The following is a 20,614-nucleotide window of genomic DNA, read 5'->3' on the forward strand; positions in this document are numbered from 1 at the left end:
GGCCACCTCTAATACATTTTTGAAATGATCTTGCAGGCCAAATATAATTATATCGCGGGCCAAATTTGGCCCGCGGGCCAGAGTTTGACATGTGTGGTCTAAACTCACGGTGTGATACGGATATTTGGAGTTTTGGTCGTTCTTGGGTGAACGGCCACTCCCAGGAGGAGTGGGAGGCACTTCAGAATGGAGAAATCATGTAAGTTCTATGATGGCACCTCACAGCAGAGACTCTTCCTCTCCAGGATTCTGTCACAGGATATAACTACATCCTGAAAATTCCATTAGAGGGCAGCCAATTCCACACCATGTTTAGGTACCGAGATTAGCAACGGACAGTTGCAGAGAGATAATAATCCTGTGGCCTTCACTTTCAGACACCATTGAGAAACAGATACTGGCTGTCTGGCTACCGTCCAAGCCAATGTTTTGTTGAACTCATCAATCCTGTTTGCCTGCATTAGGAATGTCTCTTTCTTCTGGGCTTATCTAAACACCTGGTAAATATAATGATTTTATCCAATTCTCCCACCTCCTCTGGCAGTGAGTTTCAGGTATTAACCATTCCCTGGGTAAAATTCATACTCCTCAAATTCCCCCTTAAAAGACCCATTGGACTCTTGTTTTAATACCCTTACCATAGGAAGAAGATCCTGACTCTGTTCGCCGCAATAGATTGGATCGACCAGTGGCTACCCATTTCATTTCCCTGCCTCATTTCCTTGTTGATGTGTCTGTCTATGGTCTCACGCATTGCCAGACTGAGACCACCTCCAAAATGGATGATCAATCCTCATCTTCTGTCTGGGCACCCTCGAACCATTAACATCAACTTCTTCAGTTTCCATTAAGAAATTCCACCTCCCATCTTTCCCCCAGCTCTCTCTCTCTCCCTCACTCTTCTCTTTCCCTCTATCTTCTTTCACAGAGCCAAATACAACATTTCACCCACAATCAATTCTCACCTTCCCTCTCTCATGTACTCTTATCACATCCCATTACCACCTTTTGTCTTCATCTGGACGCCTCCTGCTTCCAATCTTCCCTTTACACCAGCCTTTGGTCTCCGTGTCCCAGTTTTGCTTGACCACCAACAAGCGTATATCCTCCATGTCCCTGCTTTCATGAACTACTGCTACGAGCCCAGAGGACCCCAAAACCCAGCAGCAACAGAAATTCACCAAGACAAATGGTTACTTAAACAAAAGTTGCTTTTAATTATCTTTAAAAATGAAAATAGAATCAAACTTTAACTTATCACTATTGACTTAACTAACCTAACAACCCCCTTCTAACTCTAAGCGCATGTGTGTGTAATGTGTGTGTAAGTTCAGAATAGTTCTTTGGTTCACAGTCCAATCTCACTTCTCACTCCTCCAAGTTCACTTGTTACAGGCAATTCTTATACTGTGCAGAGAATTTAACATTTATGAATTTCGCCAGGCTTTGAAAGGTAAATGGTTACCGCTCAGGAAGGTTCTTATCGGTTTTCAGAGCGAGATTTGTTGCTCATCGGACACCCACAACTGATCGGTTTTGATCAGCCACTTCAGTGTCTTGCCAAAGAAACTTGCCCCATCAGAGTTTTCCAGATGATAACCTCTTTCTTTCAGGTCACCAGAGTTCCTCTTCTGTTTCCTTTATTTCAAATGAAATATTACACAGCCAACCATCTCCTCTTGTATGGACCACAAGGGCTTTGACCAGGCTGAACTAAGAACTCACAACCCATCTTCAGCTGCTGAACTGTGGAACTGCAGAATTGAACTGCAGAATTGAATTTTTTCTCTCTCTCTCACAAGAAAACCACATGACCCTCTTAGAACAGCAAACTACACTCAGACAGACTACGGCTCTGGACCTAATCTTCTGAGTTAATTCTTCCATTGTTTTCCAAAAGAAAAATCCATTACTCCACAGCATGTCGAATTAACACCGACTTGTGAAGTCCTTATAGGCATCCTTCAAAGTTTTTGCTAAGGCACCTGGAGCCTGGACTGTCTGGCTTAAGCAGAGCTCTGGCATTTTAAATGAGATCAGTTTTGAAGTGTTTGAATGTGACCTGCACTAAAAAAATAGCCTGCCACAATAAATCTCCTTAAAACATATACAATATAAAATATACTTTTTCTTTCCATTCACCTGCCACCTTAAGCAATCCCTTAGTAATCACAGAGCACCTATGACTTAGGGAATACTTAAAGTGGGAGATGAGTGGAAAGAAAAAGGTTGGGAACCACTGCAATTTAATTTTGGCCTTATAACCTTCATATTTCTCAGTAAAAATAATATTGGGTCCTGTAGGAATTGACCCCAGTCATTCGTCCCAAACAATTACCTAACCAAAAATTTTAAAGTTCCAACCTTAGATCTAGAGGCAGGATTTCTGTTCTTTATAAGAATGCCATTGATGGAAATTCCTGCATATTACACTAAGGATGGGAAAAGACTTGGAACGGGGTTCGTTTTGTAAATAATTTATTGTCATTCAAGTTTATTTGGGAGATAAACAAAAGTTTGTGCATGGCAGGAGTCCACAGCCGGAGGGAAGCAATGAGATTATTGGATGGGCCGGGACGGAGCCGCGGACACTCCTCACCGAGCTTGGAGACGCTCCCAGCCTCGGTCTGTGCTCGTTTGCCTGAGACCGGGTCCCAGCTGCGCTCCGGATCCTGACCGGGTCCCAGCTGCGCTCCAGCACCATGTCGTGGCTGCGGAGACCTCTCGCCTCCCTCCGATCCCTGGTGCAACCGAGGCGCAGCTCAGCCCCCGGCTCCCCGCTCGCCAGGCGTTCCTCCACCTCCAGCATCTCGGCTTTCATGCCCGAGGCGACGGCTTTGGCTGGGGTCAGGGATTACCCGGCGCTACGGCAATTCTCGCTGCAACAGGCCGAGCGGTTCTGGGGAGCTCTGGCCAGGGAGAGACTGTGCTGGATCAGTCCCTTCACCACGGTGAGCGACTGTGATCTGGCTCTGGGCAACATCAGATGGTTCGAAGGCGGACGACTCAATGTCTCAGGTGGGTTGTTCTTGAGACCCTTTCTTCCCCCCCCCCACCTCTTCCCCTCCTCTTTCCCACCTCTTCCCCTCCTCTTTCCCACCTTCTCCTTTCCCCCCTCACCTTCTCCTTTCCCCCCTCACCTTCTCCTTTCCCCCTCACCCCCTCCTTTCCCCCTCACCCCCTCCTTTCCCCCCTCACCCCCTCCTTTCCCCCTCACCCCCTCCTTTCCCCCTCACCTCCTCCTTTCCCCCTCACCTCCTCCTTTCCCCCTCACCTCCTCCTTTCCCCCTCACCTCCTCCTTTCCCCCTCACCTCCTCCTTTCCCCCTCACCTCCTCCTTTCCCCCTCACCCCCTCCTTTCCCCCTCACCCCCTCCTTTCCCCCTCACCCCTCCTTTCCCCCTCACCCCCTCCTTTCCCCCTCACCCCCTCCTTTCCCCCTCACCCCCTCCTTTCCCCCTCACCCCCTCCTTTCCCCCTCACCCGCTCCTTTCCCCCTCACCCCTCCTTTCCCCCTCACCCCCTCCTTTCCCCCTCACCCCCTCCTTTCCCCCCTCACCCCCTCCTTTCCCCCTCACCCCCTCCTTTCCCCCTCACCCCCTCCTTTCCCCCTCACCCCCTCCTTTCCCCCTCACCCCTCCTTTCCCCCTCACCCCCTCCTTTCCCCCTCACCCCCTCCTTTCCCCCTTCACCCCCTCCTTTCCCCCTCACCCCCTCCTTTCCCCCTCACCCCCTCCTTTCCCCCTCACCCCCTCCTTTCCCCCTCACCCCCTCCTTTCCCCCTCACCCCCTCCTTTCCCCCTCACCCCCTCCTTTCCCCCTTCACCCCCTCCTTTCCCCCTTCACCTCCTCCTTTCCCCCTCACCTCCTCCTTTCCCCCTCACCTCCTCCTTTCCCCCTCACCTCCTCCTTTCCCCCTCACCTCCTCCTTTCCCCCTCACCTCCTCCTTTCCCCCTCACCTCCTCCTTTCCCCCCTCACCTCCTCCTTTCTCCCCTCACCTCCTCCATCACTTGAATCGGTTTACACAATGTAGACTGCACAAGCTGCCTCTTCTCCCTTTGACATATTCCATCCAACCAAGCTCTCCCTTCTAATACCTCCTAAGGCAGCTGGCTTGATCATTCTCTGTTCATTGTCTAAGAATGCCTTGTATGAATCATGCAAAGTTGTGGTATTAGGGGAAAGGCATACGTTGACCTAAAGGACGTGGGAGAGGCAGGGAGAGTTAAATCAAGAGGGGCGTCCCAGTGAGGAATTTCTACCCCATGCCACCAAGCTCTTGGGCATCTTTCTAGATGTAAAAAAATCTATTCTGAGACGTCGTTGAGGGAATGCAGCTTTTTGGCTCATTTCAGGCTGCAGAAGCACGTGCTGAGGGACACACTGAGACTTGGTGCAGCCCACACGGCAGGCTGTGGGGAAGGAGCACAGTCTAGCGTTCTTCCATTACTCGGGCTGTGTCCGAAGGGAAGCCCCTCAAACAACGGGGTGGGGGGTGGGGGGAGTAACGACAAGGTGGAGACTTGAGGAAATGCTGCTGAATAGAAAATTAATCCATACATTTCCATCCATCAACGTGCAATGATGAAAATGTTTGAATTGGACACAAGGGTGGGAAAATACTTTGAACTGTTTTCTTTTTGTAAATAATTTATTGTGAGTAAAGTCTATATTTGGTTTTCTAAAAAAAAATCCTGCAGATGTAAAATTGGATAGAATCTGCCAAGAGCATGCGATCACCATCCTGTGTCCAGGTAATAAAGTTGGACACATGCCCTCAGGCAACACTTCTTCCAGTTAAACAGTGGAAATTCTTTCCGACCTGTAAACGATAGTTACAGGTGGAATAAAACTGGAACTATGTTTGCAATTTTATCTTGCATCCTTGTGATCCAAAAGTTGGGAGCCACTCTCTGAGCAGAAGCTGATGCCTGAATTTCTCTGACTTACTTGGAGTCATCAAACTCACTGTTAGCATGGGTGCTACACTCTGTTGAGGACCGAGTCTCCTGTCATTCCTTGCTCCCTTTCACCTTGATGCCTTCAGTTTAAGCACTCCACTTTGTTTCAAGATTCTCCTCTTAAATTCCATTTGTCTTTGAATTTTCCCTAGTCCGTTCTGTGTTCCTCCGTTGCATCCTACTGCAAGATTTGATTAGCTCTTTCTGTTCCTGTTTTCCTTTTTTTTTAAGTGAACTGCATTGACCGTCACGTGCACACGTGTCCAGACAGAGTGGCTTTAATCTGGGAGAGAGACGAACCTGGTTCCCAAGTGAGGATTACCTACAGGTTAGTGGGTGTGGAGGTTACTGGGAATGAAAACCTAGCCACTACTAGTGAAACAAAGTGAGAAAGAACCAACATTTCTGTGTGATCTTTCTCAACCAATAGCAAAATTACAGTGAAGCAAATGAAATAATTTTGAGGTAAAATGTTAGACACTCAGCAACCAATGTGCACATAGATAAAACACAAGAATACTGGAGGAACTCAGCAGGTCTCGCAGCGACCATAGGAGGTAAAGACATCTAACCAACTAGAAGATTCCTTTGCAGAGTACCTTGGCTCGGTGACGGGGATCTCCCAGTGGCCAACCACTTCAATTCTGTGCCTCACTCCCGCACTGACCTGTCTGTCCATGGCCTTGCGTACTATCCCACCAAGGCCACCCATAAATTGGAGGGACAACACTTGATCTTCAGTCTGGGCGCTCTCCAGCCAGATGGCACTCATGTCAACTTCTCCCGGTTTCTGCCAGCCCACTCTCCATTCTTCTTCCCTTCCCCATCCCTCTGTTTTTTTTCCTCCAGCTCTCCACCCCCTTCCCTTTCCATCCCTCCTTGCTGGTGTGCCCTCCCTCCTATCACCTCCTCCTCCACCCACCCCCCCACCCCACCATTTTGGTTCGGTGCCTCCTTGATGAATGACTCAAGCCTGAAATGTTGGTTAGGTATCTTTATCTTTGCTATATACACTGTTTTACAAGCTGAGTTTGTCCAGCATTGTGTTTTTTCTTCAATCATGGTGTCTGCAAACTTTCCTGTTTTATTCCCAACTCTGCAATTGATTAATCACCAATACAGATTAAAGGGCACATCATTGAATTATTAAAAATCTTCTCTTGACATCCTGATATTTGGCAGAGGTGGAAAAGCTCATGATCTTCATCAACACAAGGCCATGGAGAGAACAAGAGGAGCTGGAATTAAGTTTAGAAGTAACATGAGGGGGGAGATCTTCTTCACTCAGAAAGTGGTGGCTGTATAGAATGAGTTTCCAGGAGAAGTAGTGGCGGCAGGGTCAATTTTGTCATGAAAGGAAAAATTGGATAGGTATTGGATGGGAGGGGAATGGAGGGTTATGGCAGAGTGCAAGTAGGTGGGACTAGATGAGAGTACTTAGTGTGGTGAGAACTAGAAGGGCCAAAATGGCCTGTTTCCATACTGTAATTGTTATATATGTTATATGTGTAAAAGGATAATGTGGATTGAAAGATTAGGGGTCTTTAGTAGAAGGTAGAAATGTGACCTGCTGACCAAAATTGTAAGTCTTCAGATCATTCCACATTTGCGCATTCTTGTCCACTTGGTGACTCCCATATTGGAAAGGTTTCCAAATTCCCTGCTCTGATTAGGAAGGGGGAAAGTCCAGAAGACCTTGGTCACCACAATGCCTGCCTGTAACCCGTGTCTAATAGCTTATGGAAGATGCAATGCCTAATTCAGAAAGGGCTCCAGCAGGGCTGCATTCACTATTTAATTCTGTGTATTCAGGCAGTTGCTGGAGATGACTTGTCGTGTGGCCAACACTCTGAAAAGGCAAGGTGTCCGTAAAGGCGATCGGGTGACCATCTACATGCCAGCCTCGCCGATCGCTGTGGCCTCGATGCTGGCCTGCACCCGCATCGGAGCAGTGCACACTGTGGTGTTTGCGGGCTTCAGCGCGGAGGCATTAGCCGGCAGGATTCAGGATGGTGAGATGTTGTGCGCTGTATTCATCCCTTCACCTCCTTGCAGAGGATGGGCACAGTTCCCTCTGCACTGGAGAACACTCGATGAAGGGCCTTCAACCCGAAACATTGACTAGTTTCTCTTTCCACGGATGACGCTTGACTGGCTGAGTTCTCCCTTTAGAGATAACTTCCTGAGCTTCAGTCAGGGAGACTGGAGAGGTGAATATCACTGATCACAGCTGCAGAATTTAAGACAAGTTGTAAATGATCAAACATTAAATATACTTCACATTTAGTTTATTTAAACTTACCATCTTTACACCTTACTCTTCCAAGGTCATGACGCCTCTGAACTCTTATTATCTTGCTTTTAAATGCCTCCCACTTAAATTTTACCATACAGCACGGCAACAGGCCCATGTGGCCCATGAGCCCGTGTGGCCCAATTACACCCAATTAATCTTCAATCTCCCGTGTGTTTTTGAAGGGTGGGAGGAAACCCACGCAGGCACAGGGAGAACGTACAAACTCCTGGCAGCGTTGGATTCAAACGTGGGCCATTGGTGCTGTAACAGCGTGGCGCTAACTGAGCTGTGCCCAGTGCACTTCCACCAGGTGCTGTCCCACACTACTGAAATCTGTCTTCCCCCAGTTTAGGGACCAGTCTTCTGGACCATCATGACGGCTTTGAAACTTACTAGGCTATGGTTATTATTCCCAATGGATTCCTGCACAGACACTCAATCACTTGCTCAACATTCTCTGATATAAGATTTGCCTCCCTAGTAGGCCATCCTTTGGCAACTAGCCACCTGTGGTCCTAGTCTGAGAATGTCATAGCCCCGCAATTAATTGTTTCTGAATAATATTTTGCTTTTCCATTTGTGGACAATCTTATAATTCTTCTCATTATACTCCACCTGACACGTTTTTGCCCATTCACTTAATCTTTTCCTATTGGACTGATCCATGAGACATTGGGGAAAGAAGGAAATCAGGAAGGCTGAAAGAGTCATGAGGTTACTCTGGCAGACAAGGTGAGGGAAGATCCCAAAGGCTTCTATCGATATAAACCCCTGGTATCCAGCACCTATGAGGATTGGTAGATGCCGGTAAGCGTGTTTTCAGGTTGAGACAGGTGAGGCCCGCCAATTTTAAACTTCCATATTTTTTACCTATCTATTTTCCTACTTTTTTTTTGCTGGTTGCTTGAGGATTCTGGTTGCTTAAATTCTGGAAAACGACGATTTTACTGTATTAAGGGGAGGGGAGGAAAGTTTTGGGGAGATGGCATAGTTATTTTTTTTTGCACAGAGAGTGGTGGGTGCCTAAAATGTATTGCCAGGGGGTGGTGGTAGAGGCTGGTACAATAGGGACATTCAAAAGGCACACAGATATAAGAAAAATAGAGAGTAATGGGTGTGAGGAAGGGAAGGATAAGATTGTTGTGGCATAGATTTACGTAGGTCAGAAGAACATCATGGGCTGAAGGGCGCGATCCGTGATGTAATGTTCTGTGTTAATTGTTTTATTAAGAGCAAAAGAATAGCGGGGACAAAACTGGTCCTCTTGAAGAACAGAGTGGTCATCTATGCATGGAACCAAAAGAGATTGGGGCATCTTAAATTGTTTTTTTGCATCAGTATTTACTCAGGAGATGGACACAGAGTCTATAGAAGTGAGGCAAAATAGCAGTGAGGTCGTGGTCCCTATGCAGATTACAGAGGATAAGATGCTTGCTGTCTTGAGGGAAATCCCCAGAACCTGACAAGATATTCCCTCTGACCATGCAGAAATTTCAGGGTATTTAAAACATCCTCAGCCAGAGGTGAGGTGCTGGAGAATTAGAGGTCAGAAAATGTTCCATGGTTTAAGAAAGGCTCTTAGTATAATCGGGGAAATTACAGGCCAGTGAGCCTGACATCAGTTGGGTGTGAATTGTTGGAAGGCAGCCACAAATTCTCAGACAGATGAAGGGCACTCAGCTTGGCTTTTTGCTTGATAGATCATTTCTAACCACTCTTGGAGAGTTTTTCGAGGAAAGGAAAGGCCTTGGACATTGTCTACACAGACTTAAGTAAGGCCTTTGACAAGGTCCCACATGGGAGGCTCAGTATTCAGGATGAGATATTAAATTTAATTAGACACTGGCTTTGTGGAGAAGCCAGAGTGATAGTAGAGGGGCTGGAGGCCTGCGACTAGTGGTGTGCCTCAGGGTTCTGTGCTGGGTCCATGGTAAAATGGATCAGCAAATTTACAGATGATGTGAAGATTGGGGGTGTAATGGGTTGTTGTGAGGAAGGCTTTCAAAGCTTGCAGTGGGATCTGGACCACCTGGAAAAGTGGGCTGCAAAATGGCATATAAAATTTAATGCAGACAAGTCCGAAGTGTGGCACTTTGGGAGGACAAACCAGGATGGGACTTGCACAGTAAACAGTAGGGAACTACGGAGTGTAATAGAACAGAGGGATTGGGGAATACAGATATATAATTCTTTGAAAGTGGCATCACTTTGATATATAAAGTTATAACGAAAGCTTTTGGCACATTGGCCTTTATAAATCAAAGTATTGTTTGTAGCAGTTGGGATGTTATGTTAAAATTGTATGAGACTATGGTGAGGCCAAATTTGGAGTACTGTGTGAAAGAGTTAAAGAGCTGAAATATGGCAAAGTTTAATTGGTTGGGTCTATTGACTAGAATGTAGGTATACAAAATTATGAGGGGTTTGGATAGGGTAAATGCAGGCTTTTCCCACTGAGGCAAGAACTAGAGGAAATGGATTAAGGATGAAAAGAGAAATGTTTAATGAGAATATTAGGGCAAACTTATTCATTCAGAGGGTGGTGAGGGTGCGGAAGGAACTGCCAGCAGTGGTGGTGGATGTGGTTTGGAATTTTAAAGAAAATTGGATGGGTACGTGGATGGTCCAGGCCGATGGGACTAGGTGGAATAAAGAGTTCGGCATGGACTAGATGAGTTGAAGGGCCTGTTTTCTGCGCTATAACGTTCTAGGGGCCTCATAAAAGCTTGAACATGAGTTGCTTATCTTTGTTGTCCATTTTCCATTTGTAGACCAGGGCTTTATACAGGCTGACCCGTTTTGCCGAGCCCTTGTGCATTTTTATCCTATGAATGAAAATCCAAATACACTCCGTCTGCTCGGTCCCCCTTTCATCTATGTAAATAAATCCACAATGTACTCTAATGAATTTGTTGAATGCTTTTTTTTCCTTCCTTTCATAAAACCTTGTTTGTTGATTAAGTTGCATCTTTCTAACACCTCTGTTATGAATAAGGGACCCCAGCATTTTCCCGACAACCCTGGTGCTGACAGGTTTGTGTTCACTCTTTTCTCATGGACTCATGCCTCTCTTGTTACTAAGAATGAGCTGCTGGGGAAACTCAGTGGGTCAGGCAGCATCCATGGGTGGAAATGGTCAGTCGACGTCTCGCATCGGGACCCTTAATCGAACCTGCTTAATCAAGCAGATTTTGTGTTTTACCCCCTTCTTCCATATTTTGGAATTGAAGAATCAAACGCCCCTCAAAGGTGGCCTTTCAGTCCCATCCGGGTGGCGTGGGCTCACGGGCCGGAAAGGCCTGTTCCCCTGCTGTATCTCCAAATTTGTGCTGTTCTGTTGTCTCCTAATCTGTTGTGTTCTTGCTCCTAAAGCACAGGCTGAAACTGTGATCACCACCAACCAGGCAGTGAGGGGTGGACGCATCATCGAACTGAAGAAAACAGTAGACCAGGCTGTGAAGATGTGTTCTTCAGTCAAGCATGTGCTAGTGGCTAAGAGGACGGAGAATGAAGTTCCAATGTCAAATATTGATATCCCCCTTGAAGAGGTACATTTGTTTTGATAAACTAAGCCAGTGGTTTTCAAGCTTTTTCTTTCCACTCACATACCACCTTAAGCCACCCCTTACTAATCACAGAGCATAGGGATGGCTTAAGGTGGTGTGTGAATGGGAAGGGAAGGTTGAGAACCATCTCCAGACCCAATTGTTACTGAAATATTTTGCTTGAGAAAAATGGTCATTGGCCCATTTCCTTTGGAGTTCTGAAACTGTGCACATAACGAGTCAATGAGGGACGATTGAAGCAGTGGTTTTCAAAAGTTTCTTTCTACTCACATCCCACCTTAAGCAATCCTTTACTGATCACAGAGCACCTATGGCATAGGGAATACTTAAAGTGGGATGTGAGTGGATTGACCACTGAACTAAGCCATGTCTTCTTTAAGGAGGGGGATACAAGGAGCAGCAGTTCGGTGAGGCATTCTAAGGACCATGGTCGATCCTATCACCACTTAGAGGCATTGGGTCAAAGAGCATGGAACAGGCCCTTCGGCCCAACTTGTCCATGCTGATCAGGCATTTCATCCATATCCTTCAGCCTTTCCCAGCGATCTATCTTTCTAAATGCCTTTTTGTATATTGCAATGGTGCCTGTGACTTCCTCTTAAATCTCTCTCCTTGAACCTAAAACCTGGGAGAAAGCATTCACTTATCCATGCCCTTCATGAAGTTTATAAGGTCATCTCTCAGCTTTGTATGTGCCAGGGAATAAAGATTCTGCCTCTCCCGACATCTCAAGTCTTCCAGTCCAGTCACCATCCTGGTGAATCTCCTCTACACATCTTCTAACCTATTGACATCCTTCTCTTGCTGGGCAGCTGTACCTTGATGAAGGGAAGCCCAAAATGTTGGTTATGTATCTTTATCTTTGCTATATAAAGTGCACTGTTTGACCAGCTGTGTTTCTCCAGCCTCGTGATTTTACAATATTCCATGTGCTGTCCTACCGATGTCTTTGCACAGCTGTATTGGGAGGTCCCAAGGTTTGGACTCAGTATCCCGCCCAATTCCCTCTCCCTCTCTCTCCCTCTCTCTCCCTCTCTCTCCCTCTCTCTCCCTCTCTCTCCCTCTCTCTCCCTCTCTCTCCCTCTCTCTCCCTCTCTCTCCCTCTCTCTCCCACTCTCTCCCTCTCTCTCCCTCTCTCCCACTCTCCCCCCTCTCCCCCCTCTCCCCCCTCTCCCCCCTCTCCCCCCTCTCCCCCCTCTCCCCCCTCTCCCCCCTCTCTCCCCTCTCTCCCCTCTCTCCCCTCTCTCCCCTCTCTCTCTCCTCTCTCCTCTCCCTCTCCTCTCCTCCCTCTGCTCTCTCTCTCTCCCCCTCTCTCTCTTCTCTCTCTCTGCCAAACTGCACTCAGACAAGCTGCGTCATTTCTTTCATCTGTTGCTTTTCAAAACATCAATCCATTAGTGAAGACCCTTGGGCACTCTTCAAAGCTTTTGCAAAGGCACTCGGAATCAGTCTGTCTGGCTTGAGCTGAGCTGCAGTATTTTAAATGAAATCTGTTTTGAAGAGTTTGTCTGCAACCTACACTCAAAATCCTGCACCAATTTATCTCCCAAAAACATATCTATATACAATATAAAACACAACATATTCCATTACAATACCTTGAAGGGCTCAAGTCCAAAACATTGGTTATGTATCTTTATCTTTGCTCTATATAAAGTACGCTGTTTGACCTGCTGAGTTTCCCCAATCACTGTGTCCACAGACTTTCGTGCTTTACTTCTCAGTGATCAGAGTTTGCACACAGCAAGGTGATGAGGGTGTCATCTTGCTCAGATAATTGTTTCCCAGGTGTTGATTGAGAGATGGATGTTAGTCAGGTTGCACAGAGAACTTCTGTGACCTGCAAAGTGAGAGATCGTGGAGTGATTGAACCTGCCCTTGTTGGGGATCAACTTGTACTCTGCAAGCTCCATTGCAGAGCAGTGGCCAGATGATATTCTAGGTGTTAATTAAAGGCAAAAGGTTGGCTGCAGTTTAATACCAGCTCTCCTTTAGGATTAAAAATACAGCATGATCCATCAGTAAGAATTCCTATTTTAATACAGGTACAGAGGTATACAGAGAGACTGGGTCTGTTCAGACAGGTGAGGGGATTGGGCAAGGAAAAGAAATAATAATTTTCCTCAGGCACTGCTGAATGGAGGCCATTCAGATACTATGGAACATAGTATCTGGGGTTGGAGAGGGCGAAGATGGTTGCCAAAGATTGAAGTGGGATCTTGATCCAGTTGGGCAGGTTGGCAGAGGAATGGATGGTGGAGTTTAATACAGAGAACTGTGAGGTGTGGCATTTTGGGAGGCCTAACGTGGGTAGGACCGACACAGTGAATGGTAGGGAATGTTGTGGAGCAGAGGGATCTAGGGGAATAGTGATCTACTACCTTGAAACTGACCTCACTGGGATATAGGCCAATCAGAAAAGCTTTTAGCACATTGGGCTGGTCATGAGAAGATGGGAGGTCATGTTGCAGTTTAAGACATTGTTGACACCCCACCGGAGAATTGTGGTCAGTTTTGGTCACCTTGCCGCAGGAAAGATATTATCAAGCTGGAGAGGCTACAGAGAAGTTTTATGAAAATGTTGCCAGGAGTCGGGGGCCTGGGCTAGAGGGAGAGGTGGAGCAGGCTGAAATTTTATACCTTGGAGTGCAGGAGAATGAGGGGTAATCTCATAGAGGTGAGAGGAATAGAACAGGGGAACGCACAGAGTTTTTTGCTCAGAATAGGGGAATTGGTAACTGGAGGCAGCAGTGCAAGTTGGGAGGGAGAGATTTAATAGGATTCAGAGAAGCAACCTTTTTTTTTCCCACACAGTGTGTGGTGAGTGTATGGAACAGGCTTCCTGGGGAGGTAGTTGAGGAATTGGAATGTTTAAGAAAAGAATTGATGAATATATGGTTAGGATGGGTTTGGAGGGATATGAGCCAAATGCAGGCATGTGGGACAGATGTGCGTTTTGGTTGGTGTGGGCAAGTGGTGCCGACGGGCCAGTTCCCACGCTGTTTGACTCTGTGACTCCATAACACTTTGTAATTCTGTTTCCGCAGTCTCCAAACAGAAAGCATCAAAATCGACTTTTCCCACTTTCCCTGGCTCTCTCTCTCTCTCTCTCTCTTTCCCAACCCCCCTGTTTCATATCCTCCATTTCCCCGTGCCCTTCCCTTCCTTCTTTCATCAGAGAGCTACCCTTCTTTGCCTTCTGCCCTCTTCCCCTCCATCCCCTTTATTTCTCTCAAACTCTCCTGCTTGTGTCCACTTGTTACCTCTCCTGCCTGTGCTCCTTGCCCTCTTCCCCCCCACCCCCACCTCCCCCTCTGCCCACCTTCTGCCTGATTTTCTACATTCCTGATAAGGGACACAGGCTCGAATCGTGGACTGCCTTTTAATTCCTATGGATGCTGCGTGGCCCGCTGAGTTTCTCCAGCAATTTTGTGCACTGCAAATAAGCTGTTAAGGAGCATCTGGACTCATTGAACAAAGTCCAAAGCCCTAGAAGTGTAAAACATTAACTCCAGAGGGTCCTCAATTTACATTCTCATTGGTTCTGTTTCTGAACAAAAGCTTGTTCAGTGACACCAGAATGACCCTGTCCCCAGATTATCTTTATAGCCTTCAGTTTATTAAGGAGTTCCACCTTTATCTCCACTATGTTGTGCCAATTATCTTTGATCCAGATCTGGAATTGGGGGCAATATCCTTCTCCCTTCTTCTCTGGAAACAAGGGGTGTCCCAAATGATTGCATTGCATTTGATTGCCTTGCCCACATTGATCTCTTGCCTGTTGTTGTTGGCAGCACCCTTTAGCAACATTTATAAAAACTGATTGAAAATCCAAGTCAAGTTTATTGTCATCTGATTGTACAAGTACAACCCAATGAAATGGTGTTCTCCGGTCCTCAGTGCAAAACACGCAGACACCCAACCAGACATAACACACGTAAGGGCAAACAATACACATCCAGGACAAGTATTTCCTATACAAATAAATATTGTTTCATGAATGTGAGAATCTCTGATGGATAGTGTGAGCAGTTCCTTTGGTCGTTCACCATTCTCACTGGCCATGGGAAGAAGCTGTTCCTCAGCCTGGTGGTACTGGCTCTGATCCTCCTGTATCTCTTCCCGACAGGAGCAGATGAAAGATGCTGTGTGCAGGGTGGAAGGGGTCCTCGATGATTTTTGCAAGCCTTCTTCAGACAACGATCCCAGTAGATCACGTCAATTGTTTTTTTTTTGGGGGGGGAGCCTCCAGTGATCCTCTCTGCCACTCTTAAGGTCCTGTGGATTGACCTCTGATCCATTTCTTTGCAGCAATTGTCTAAGATGCTCTTGATAGAGCTCCTGTAGAAGGTTGACATAATGACGGCTGGTAGCCTTGTCCGCTTCAGTCTTCTCAGGAAGAACAGTCAGTGTTGCACCTTCCTGACAAGTGAGGAGATGTTGAGCGTCCACAATAGGTCACTAGTTAAGTGAGCTCCAAGGAACTTGATGATTAAGGTGAACTTACGGAATTGTGCTTGGTCTAAAGCTAGGTGACCTAGAGATGCAGATCAAGGGCAACATATTGAAGGCATCAGTAAACATATTGAACACATCAGTAACTAGTCAAGGACAAGAAATATCAGGTGTAAGCCCGAAATCGAGGGAAAGGAGGGAGACAGACTTGGAGAAAAGGATTCAAGAACAATATTATTCAAAATTGTGGTCTGATAATATGACATCAATTATCAATATCAAATATGTAGTGATACAAGACAATTTTATGCACCAATTTATACCTTACACTGCAAAAATTACACAGTTTAAAATCTGGAATTCCGGACTCGTGTTTGAGGCATGGTATAGAGGTTGGAACATTTATCCATTCACCCTGGATTCTTTTGGAATGATGTGGCAGAAAATTTGACAAAATTATAGAAGTGGATTTTCCATTGGTACCAGAACTGTATTTATTGAACAATCTTCATGGTATTGGCACAAAACGATACAAATATCTAATCTAGTTTGGTAGCCAGGAGAGGTATCGCTGTTACATGGAAGTCCGACTCCTCCCTACTTATTACTCGCTGAAATATGGAAATGCAAAGTTGTTCCCCCACCCCCGAGAAAAGAGAACTTATAATCTCAGACAGAAATATGACATATTGGTTAAAATATGGCAACTTTATTTGAATCATACTGGCTTCTTTCTTTGGCTTGGCTTCGCGGACGAAGATTTATGGAGGGGGTAAAAAGTCCACGTCAGCTGCAGGCTCGTTTGTGGCTGACAAGTCCGATGCGGGACAGGCAGACACGATTGCAGCGGTTGCAGGGGAAAATTGGTGGGTTGGGGTTGGGTGTTGGGTTTTTCCTCCTTTGCCTTTTGTCAGTGAGGTAGGCTCTGCGGTCTTCTTCAAAGGAGGTTGCTGCCCGCCAAACTGTGAGGCGCCAAGATGCACGGTTTGAGGCGATATCAGCCCACTGGCGGTGGTCAATGTGGCAGGCACCAAGAGATTTCTTTAGGCAGTCCTTGTACCTTTTCTTTGGTGCACCTCTGTCACGGTGGCCAGTGGAGAGCTAGCCATATAACACGATCTTGGGAAGGCGATGGTCCTCCATTCTGGAGACGTGACCCATCCAGCGCAGCTGGATCTTCAGCAGCGTGGACTCGATGCTGTCGACCTCTGCCATCTCGAGTACTTCGACGTTAGGGATGTAAGCGCTCCAATGGATGTTGAGGATGGAGCGGAGACAACGCTGGTGGAAGCGTTCTAGGAGCCGTAGGTGGTGCCGGTAGAGGACCCATGATTCGGAGCCGAACAGGAGTGTGGGTATGACAACGGCTCTGTATACGCTTATCTTTGTGAGGTTTTTCAGTTGGTTGTTTTTCCAGACTCTTTTGTGTAGTCTTCCAAAGGCGCTATTTGCCTTGGCGAGTCTGTTGTCTATCTCATTGTCGATCCTTGCATCTGATGAAATGGTGCAGCCGAGATAGGTAAACTGGTTGACCGTTTTGAGTTTTGTGTGCCTGATGGAGATGTGGGGGGGCTGGTAATCATGGTGGGGAGCTGGCTGATGGAGGACCTCAGTTTTCTTCAGGCTGACTTCCAGGCCAAACATTTTGGCAGTTTCCGCAAAGCAGGACGTCAAGCGCTGAAGAGCTGGCTCTGAATTAAGGATATAATTAACATAGATTAATAGTGATGAATTCCTAAAGATCAAGATAAAGACTAATTAAGGAAGGCAGCTCAAACACCTCTTTTTTGTTAGCAGTTTTGGGGGGGAGGGATTGAGATTTTGGTAATCCATATGAGACGCTGTAATTTTAAAATACTATTTATATGATGTATATAACAATATTCTATGAGTCTTGGAAAAAAGTTGAAATAAAATATTTAAAAAAAGAAATATCAGGTGGTAGATGTGGATAGTGACGACCCAGAGACCAAATTCACTCTGAATGGGGTGAGGGATTGGGTGGGGACTGGAGGTCACGAGACGCAGCAACCCTCGTGTAAAGAGTTATTCTCTGAGTGGATTAGATGGGCCTCCCACTTATGATATCCAGATCCCACGCACCGTCTGCAGGAGGAACTCAGCGGGTCGAGCAGAAGGAGTGGTCGATGTTGGTGAAGCAGGAGCCCAGCTGGGCCGCAGCGAAGCTGTAAAGTTATGGATAGTTCGCCTCAGCCTCCAGGAGTAACCAGGGAGGGGATTGGAGCTAGTGACTAGGGAATAGCAAACTGTTGGAGGAAAGTTAAATTCTGCATATGTATTTGGGTTTAGACATACAGCATGGTAATGGGCCCTTCCAACCGATGAGTCTATGCCACCCAAACTTACAACACCCCCCCCCCCACCTCACAGAACCTCTAGTTCTGTCTCCCATTTTCCCCCTGTCTCAGAGCCAAACTCAATTCTTACCTTTCCTCTTATCCAATTAACACTGTTGGTCTGTCCTCCTGCCCCTCCCATTTCCCCCTTTCTCTCCCCAGTTTTTTCTTATACCAAAGCGTCGGTAATTTTTTTTTAACCTCCTATGGACACTGCAAAACTGGCTGAGTTTCTCCAGCATTTATTGGGTGTTTTAACCCACAACCCCCCGTACGTCTTGAAAAATGGGAGGAAATCGGAGCGTCTGGAGGAAACCCACGCGGAAACAGGGAGAACGTCCTCACAGACAGTGCCAGATTTGAACATGATGCTGTCGTAGCATTGTGCTAACCGCTATGTTAACTGCCATCCATCCGTTCTGCCCATCTAATGCTGGTCGTCAGACAGGCATTGTGACCAGCCAGTGCCATCCGTGTGGACAAGTGATGGGAGAAAGCTTGGGTAGACTACAGATACCAGCATGGGCTTCTGGGGCCAAATAGCCTGATCTGTGCTGTCAGTGCAATGTCACAGTATATAAAAGGTGATTAATCAGTATCTTGTATTCCAGGAAATGATGAAAGAGGAAGCATTTTGTGATCCTGTTGCCATGGAGAGCGAGGATCTGTTGTTCCTGTTGTACACGTCGGGGAGCACTGGGAAGCCCAAGGGGTTGGTGCACACACAAGCTGGCTACCTGCTGTATGCGACAGTCACACACAGGGTAGGTGATAGGGCATTCTGTGTATCACTCTCACTCTCGCGTCCTATTGTTCTACTGGTTGATTTGGATGGGTGTGGAGAGGGAGGTTGATTGTGGGTGGTTATTGCATGGATGAGAGTATTAAGTGGGTTGCAATCTGGGTGGGGTGGTGAACAGATCCGTGTGGCAGGTGGGTGGGGTAGAGATTAGTCAGAGGAGAAGGGGCCTGATTAAAACAGGGGGAATAAAGTGTGGGAGTAAAGGGGATTGATCTAAAGGTGGACTGAGAGGGCAATACTTTCACCTGCTACTGAGACCCTGCAGTAAATGTGAACTCTGATCTGAGGAGGTGGCCAGTCACTTAAAGGGCCTGGAGGTAAAATCGATTTTAATTTGGGCCTATATTAAAAGTGAAGTGATTGGTGGTTGGGATCACTGCATTAGCTTGGACCTTGTCTCTGGGCAAGGGATAAGTCCCTGCCACTGTTCAATCTTGCATCTGTCTAGGTGTTAAGGGAAGGAGATTGATGGGAGAGGGGTAGAAAGATGGTCAGCATAGATGAGATGGGATGAAGGGCCTGTTTCCATGTTGTGTAGCTATACGATTTTGTGTCTAAGGAGGTGTAATATTACAAAGTTATTCTTAATCGTTAATGAACTTGCATTTCATATTGATCCTGGCTCCGCTGCTGCTTCTCTTTAGGGATTTAAAATTTGCAACACACCTTTCTTTAAAATTCCAACTGCCTGTACAATTAAGATTTTTCATTCTCACAACAGGAGGCAAAGCAGAGGAAAGCGAAAGAGAGGGAGAAGAGGGAAAGGAGAGGGGGATAGTGAAAGCGGGTGCAGAGAGAAGGAGGGAAATTGGAGGGAAGGAGGGAAATTGGAGGGAAGGAGGGAAATTGGAGGGAAGGAGGGAAATTGGAGGGAAGGAGGGGAATTGGAGGGAAGAAGGGAAATTGGAGGGAAGGAGGGAAATTGGAGGGAAGGAGGGAAATTGGAGGGAAGGAGGGAAATTGGAGGGAAGGAGGGAAATTGGAGGGAGGGAGGGAAATTGGAGGGAGGGAGGGAAATTGGAGGGAGGGAGGGAAATTGGAGGGAGGGAGGGAAATTGGAGGGAGGGAGGGAAATTGGAGGGAGGGAGGGAAATTGGAGGGAGGGAGGGAAATTGGAGGGAGGGAGGGAAATTGGAGGGAGGGAGGGAAATTGGAGGGAGGGAGGGAAATTGGAGGGAGGGAGGGAGAGAAGGGGGAAATTGGGGGAGAGGGGAAGGGGATATCGAGGAGGGAGAGAGGGAAGGGGAAATCGAGGGGGAGAGAGGGAAGGGGGAATGAGGGGGAGATGAGGAGAACATTGAATGAAAGGGAGGGAGGCACAGGAAGAAAAGAGAGGGAGAAGGAGAGGGAAGAGGAAAGTGATGAAGAGGGAGAGAATGTGAAGAGAAAGGAAGGCACAAAACATGAGAGAGTTGGAGAGAATAGAGAGTGGGATAGTGACAGAGAATGTTAATAAGTGTCTCGTCATACACACTGCACCATGTACATATGGGGTGAAATTCTTGCTGCAGCTGAACAGGTATTTTGTTTAAAAAATACTATGAAGAAAATCTACTTAGGGCAGCACGGTTGGCCTAGCGTTTGGCGCAAAGCCTTTACAGCACCAGCGATTGGGACTGGGGTTTGAATCCCGCGCTGTCTGTAAAGTGTTTGTACGTTTTCCATGTCTGTGTGAGCTGTCCCGGGGGCACTGGTTTTCTCCTATGTATGAAATGTGCCGGGGATTTAGGTTAATGGGGTGCAAATTGGGTGGCACAGACCCGTAGGCCAAAATGGCCTGTTGCTGAGCTGTATGTTGTAACAAAAAAGAAAAAAAGCTATGAAAAAGCAACTTAAAAAAAAGAAAGACATGAAGGAGGAGGCGATTGAATTGGAGGGAAGGTGGAGGTGTTTGGTGCTGTTATTGGAACTGCGAGCCATGTGGTCTAAATGATGAATGACCATTCGGAGGGAGAATGTGGGGGAGGGGACACTGATCCTTTGCTGGAAGTATCGGCACTTGGCGACTTGCGGCAGATGTGAGCACCCAGGCTGTGGGTGGGGGAGGAACTCTTTTCGGGTAGAGCGTTCTTGGAGCCAGACAATCGGGGTGGCCGGGACCCTTGCCAGGAGAGTTGTTTGAACTTTAGCCTTCCGAGCAACAGCTGCAGAAGGAGAGTCGTGTACACCTATTAAC

The 20,614-nt window shown here is 46.9% G+C and overlaps 1 protein-coding gene across 1 annotated transcript in view; it reads left to right on the top strand.

Annotated features, from left to right (window-relative positions):
• Positions 1–2,579: 2,579 nt before the first annotated feature.
• Positions 2,580–20,614, top strand: part of LOC138753269 (acetyl-coenzyme A synthetase 2-like, mitochondrial) — a 54,970-nt gene continuing 36,935 nt past the window's right edge. The window contains exons 1-5 of the mRNA XM_069916082.1: positions 2,580–3,018; positions 5,194–5,290; positions 6,775–6,974; positions 10,631–10,806; positions 18,248–18,400. Of these exons, the coding sequence (XP_069772183.1) occupies positions 2,703–3,018; positions 5,194–5,290; positions 6,775–6,974; positions 10,631–10,806; positions 18,248–18,400 (942 nt within the window). The 5' untranslated portion in view covers positions 2,580–2,702. The remainder of the gene's footprint in view (positions 3,019–5,193; positions 5,291–6,774; positions 6,975–10,630; positions 10,807–18,247; positions 18,401–20,614) is intronic.

The sequence above is a fragment of the Narcine bancroftii genome, chromosome 2, assembly GCF_036971445.1.
Source record: "Narcine bancroftii isolate sNarBan1 chromosome 2, sNarBan1.hap1, whole genome shotgun sequence".
Classification (NCBI taxonomy): Eukaryota; Metazoa; Chordata; class Chondrichthyes; order Torpediniformes; family Narcinidae; genus Narcine; species Narcine bancroftii.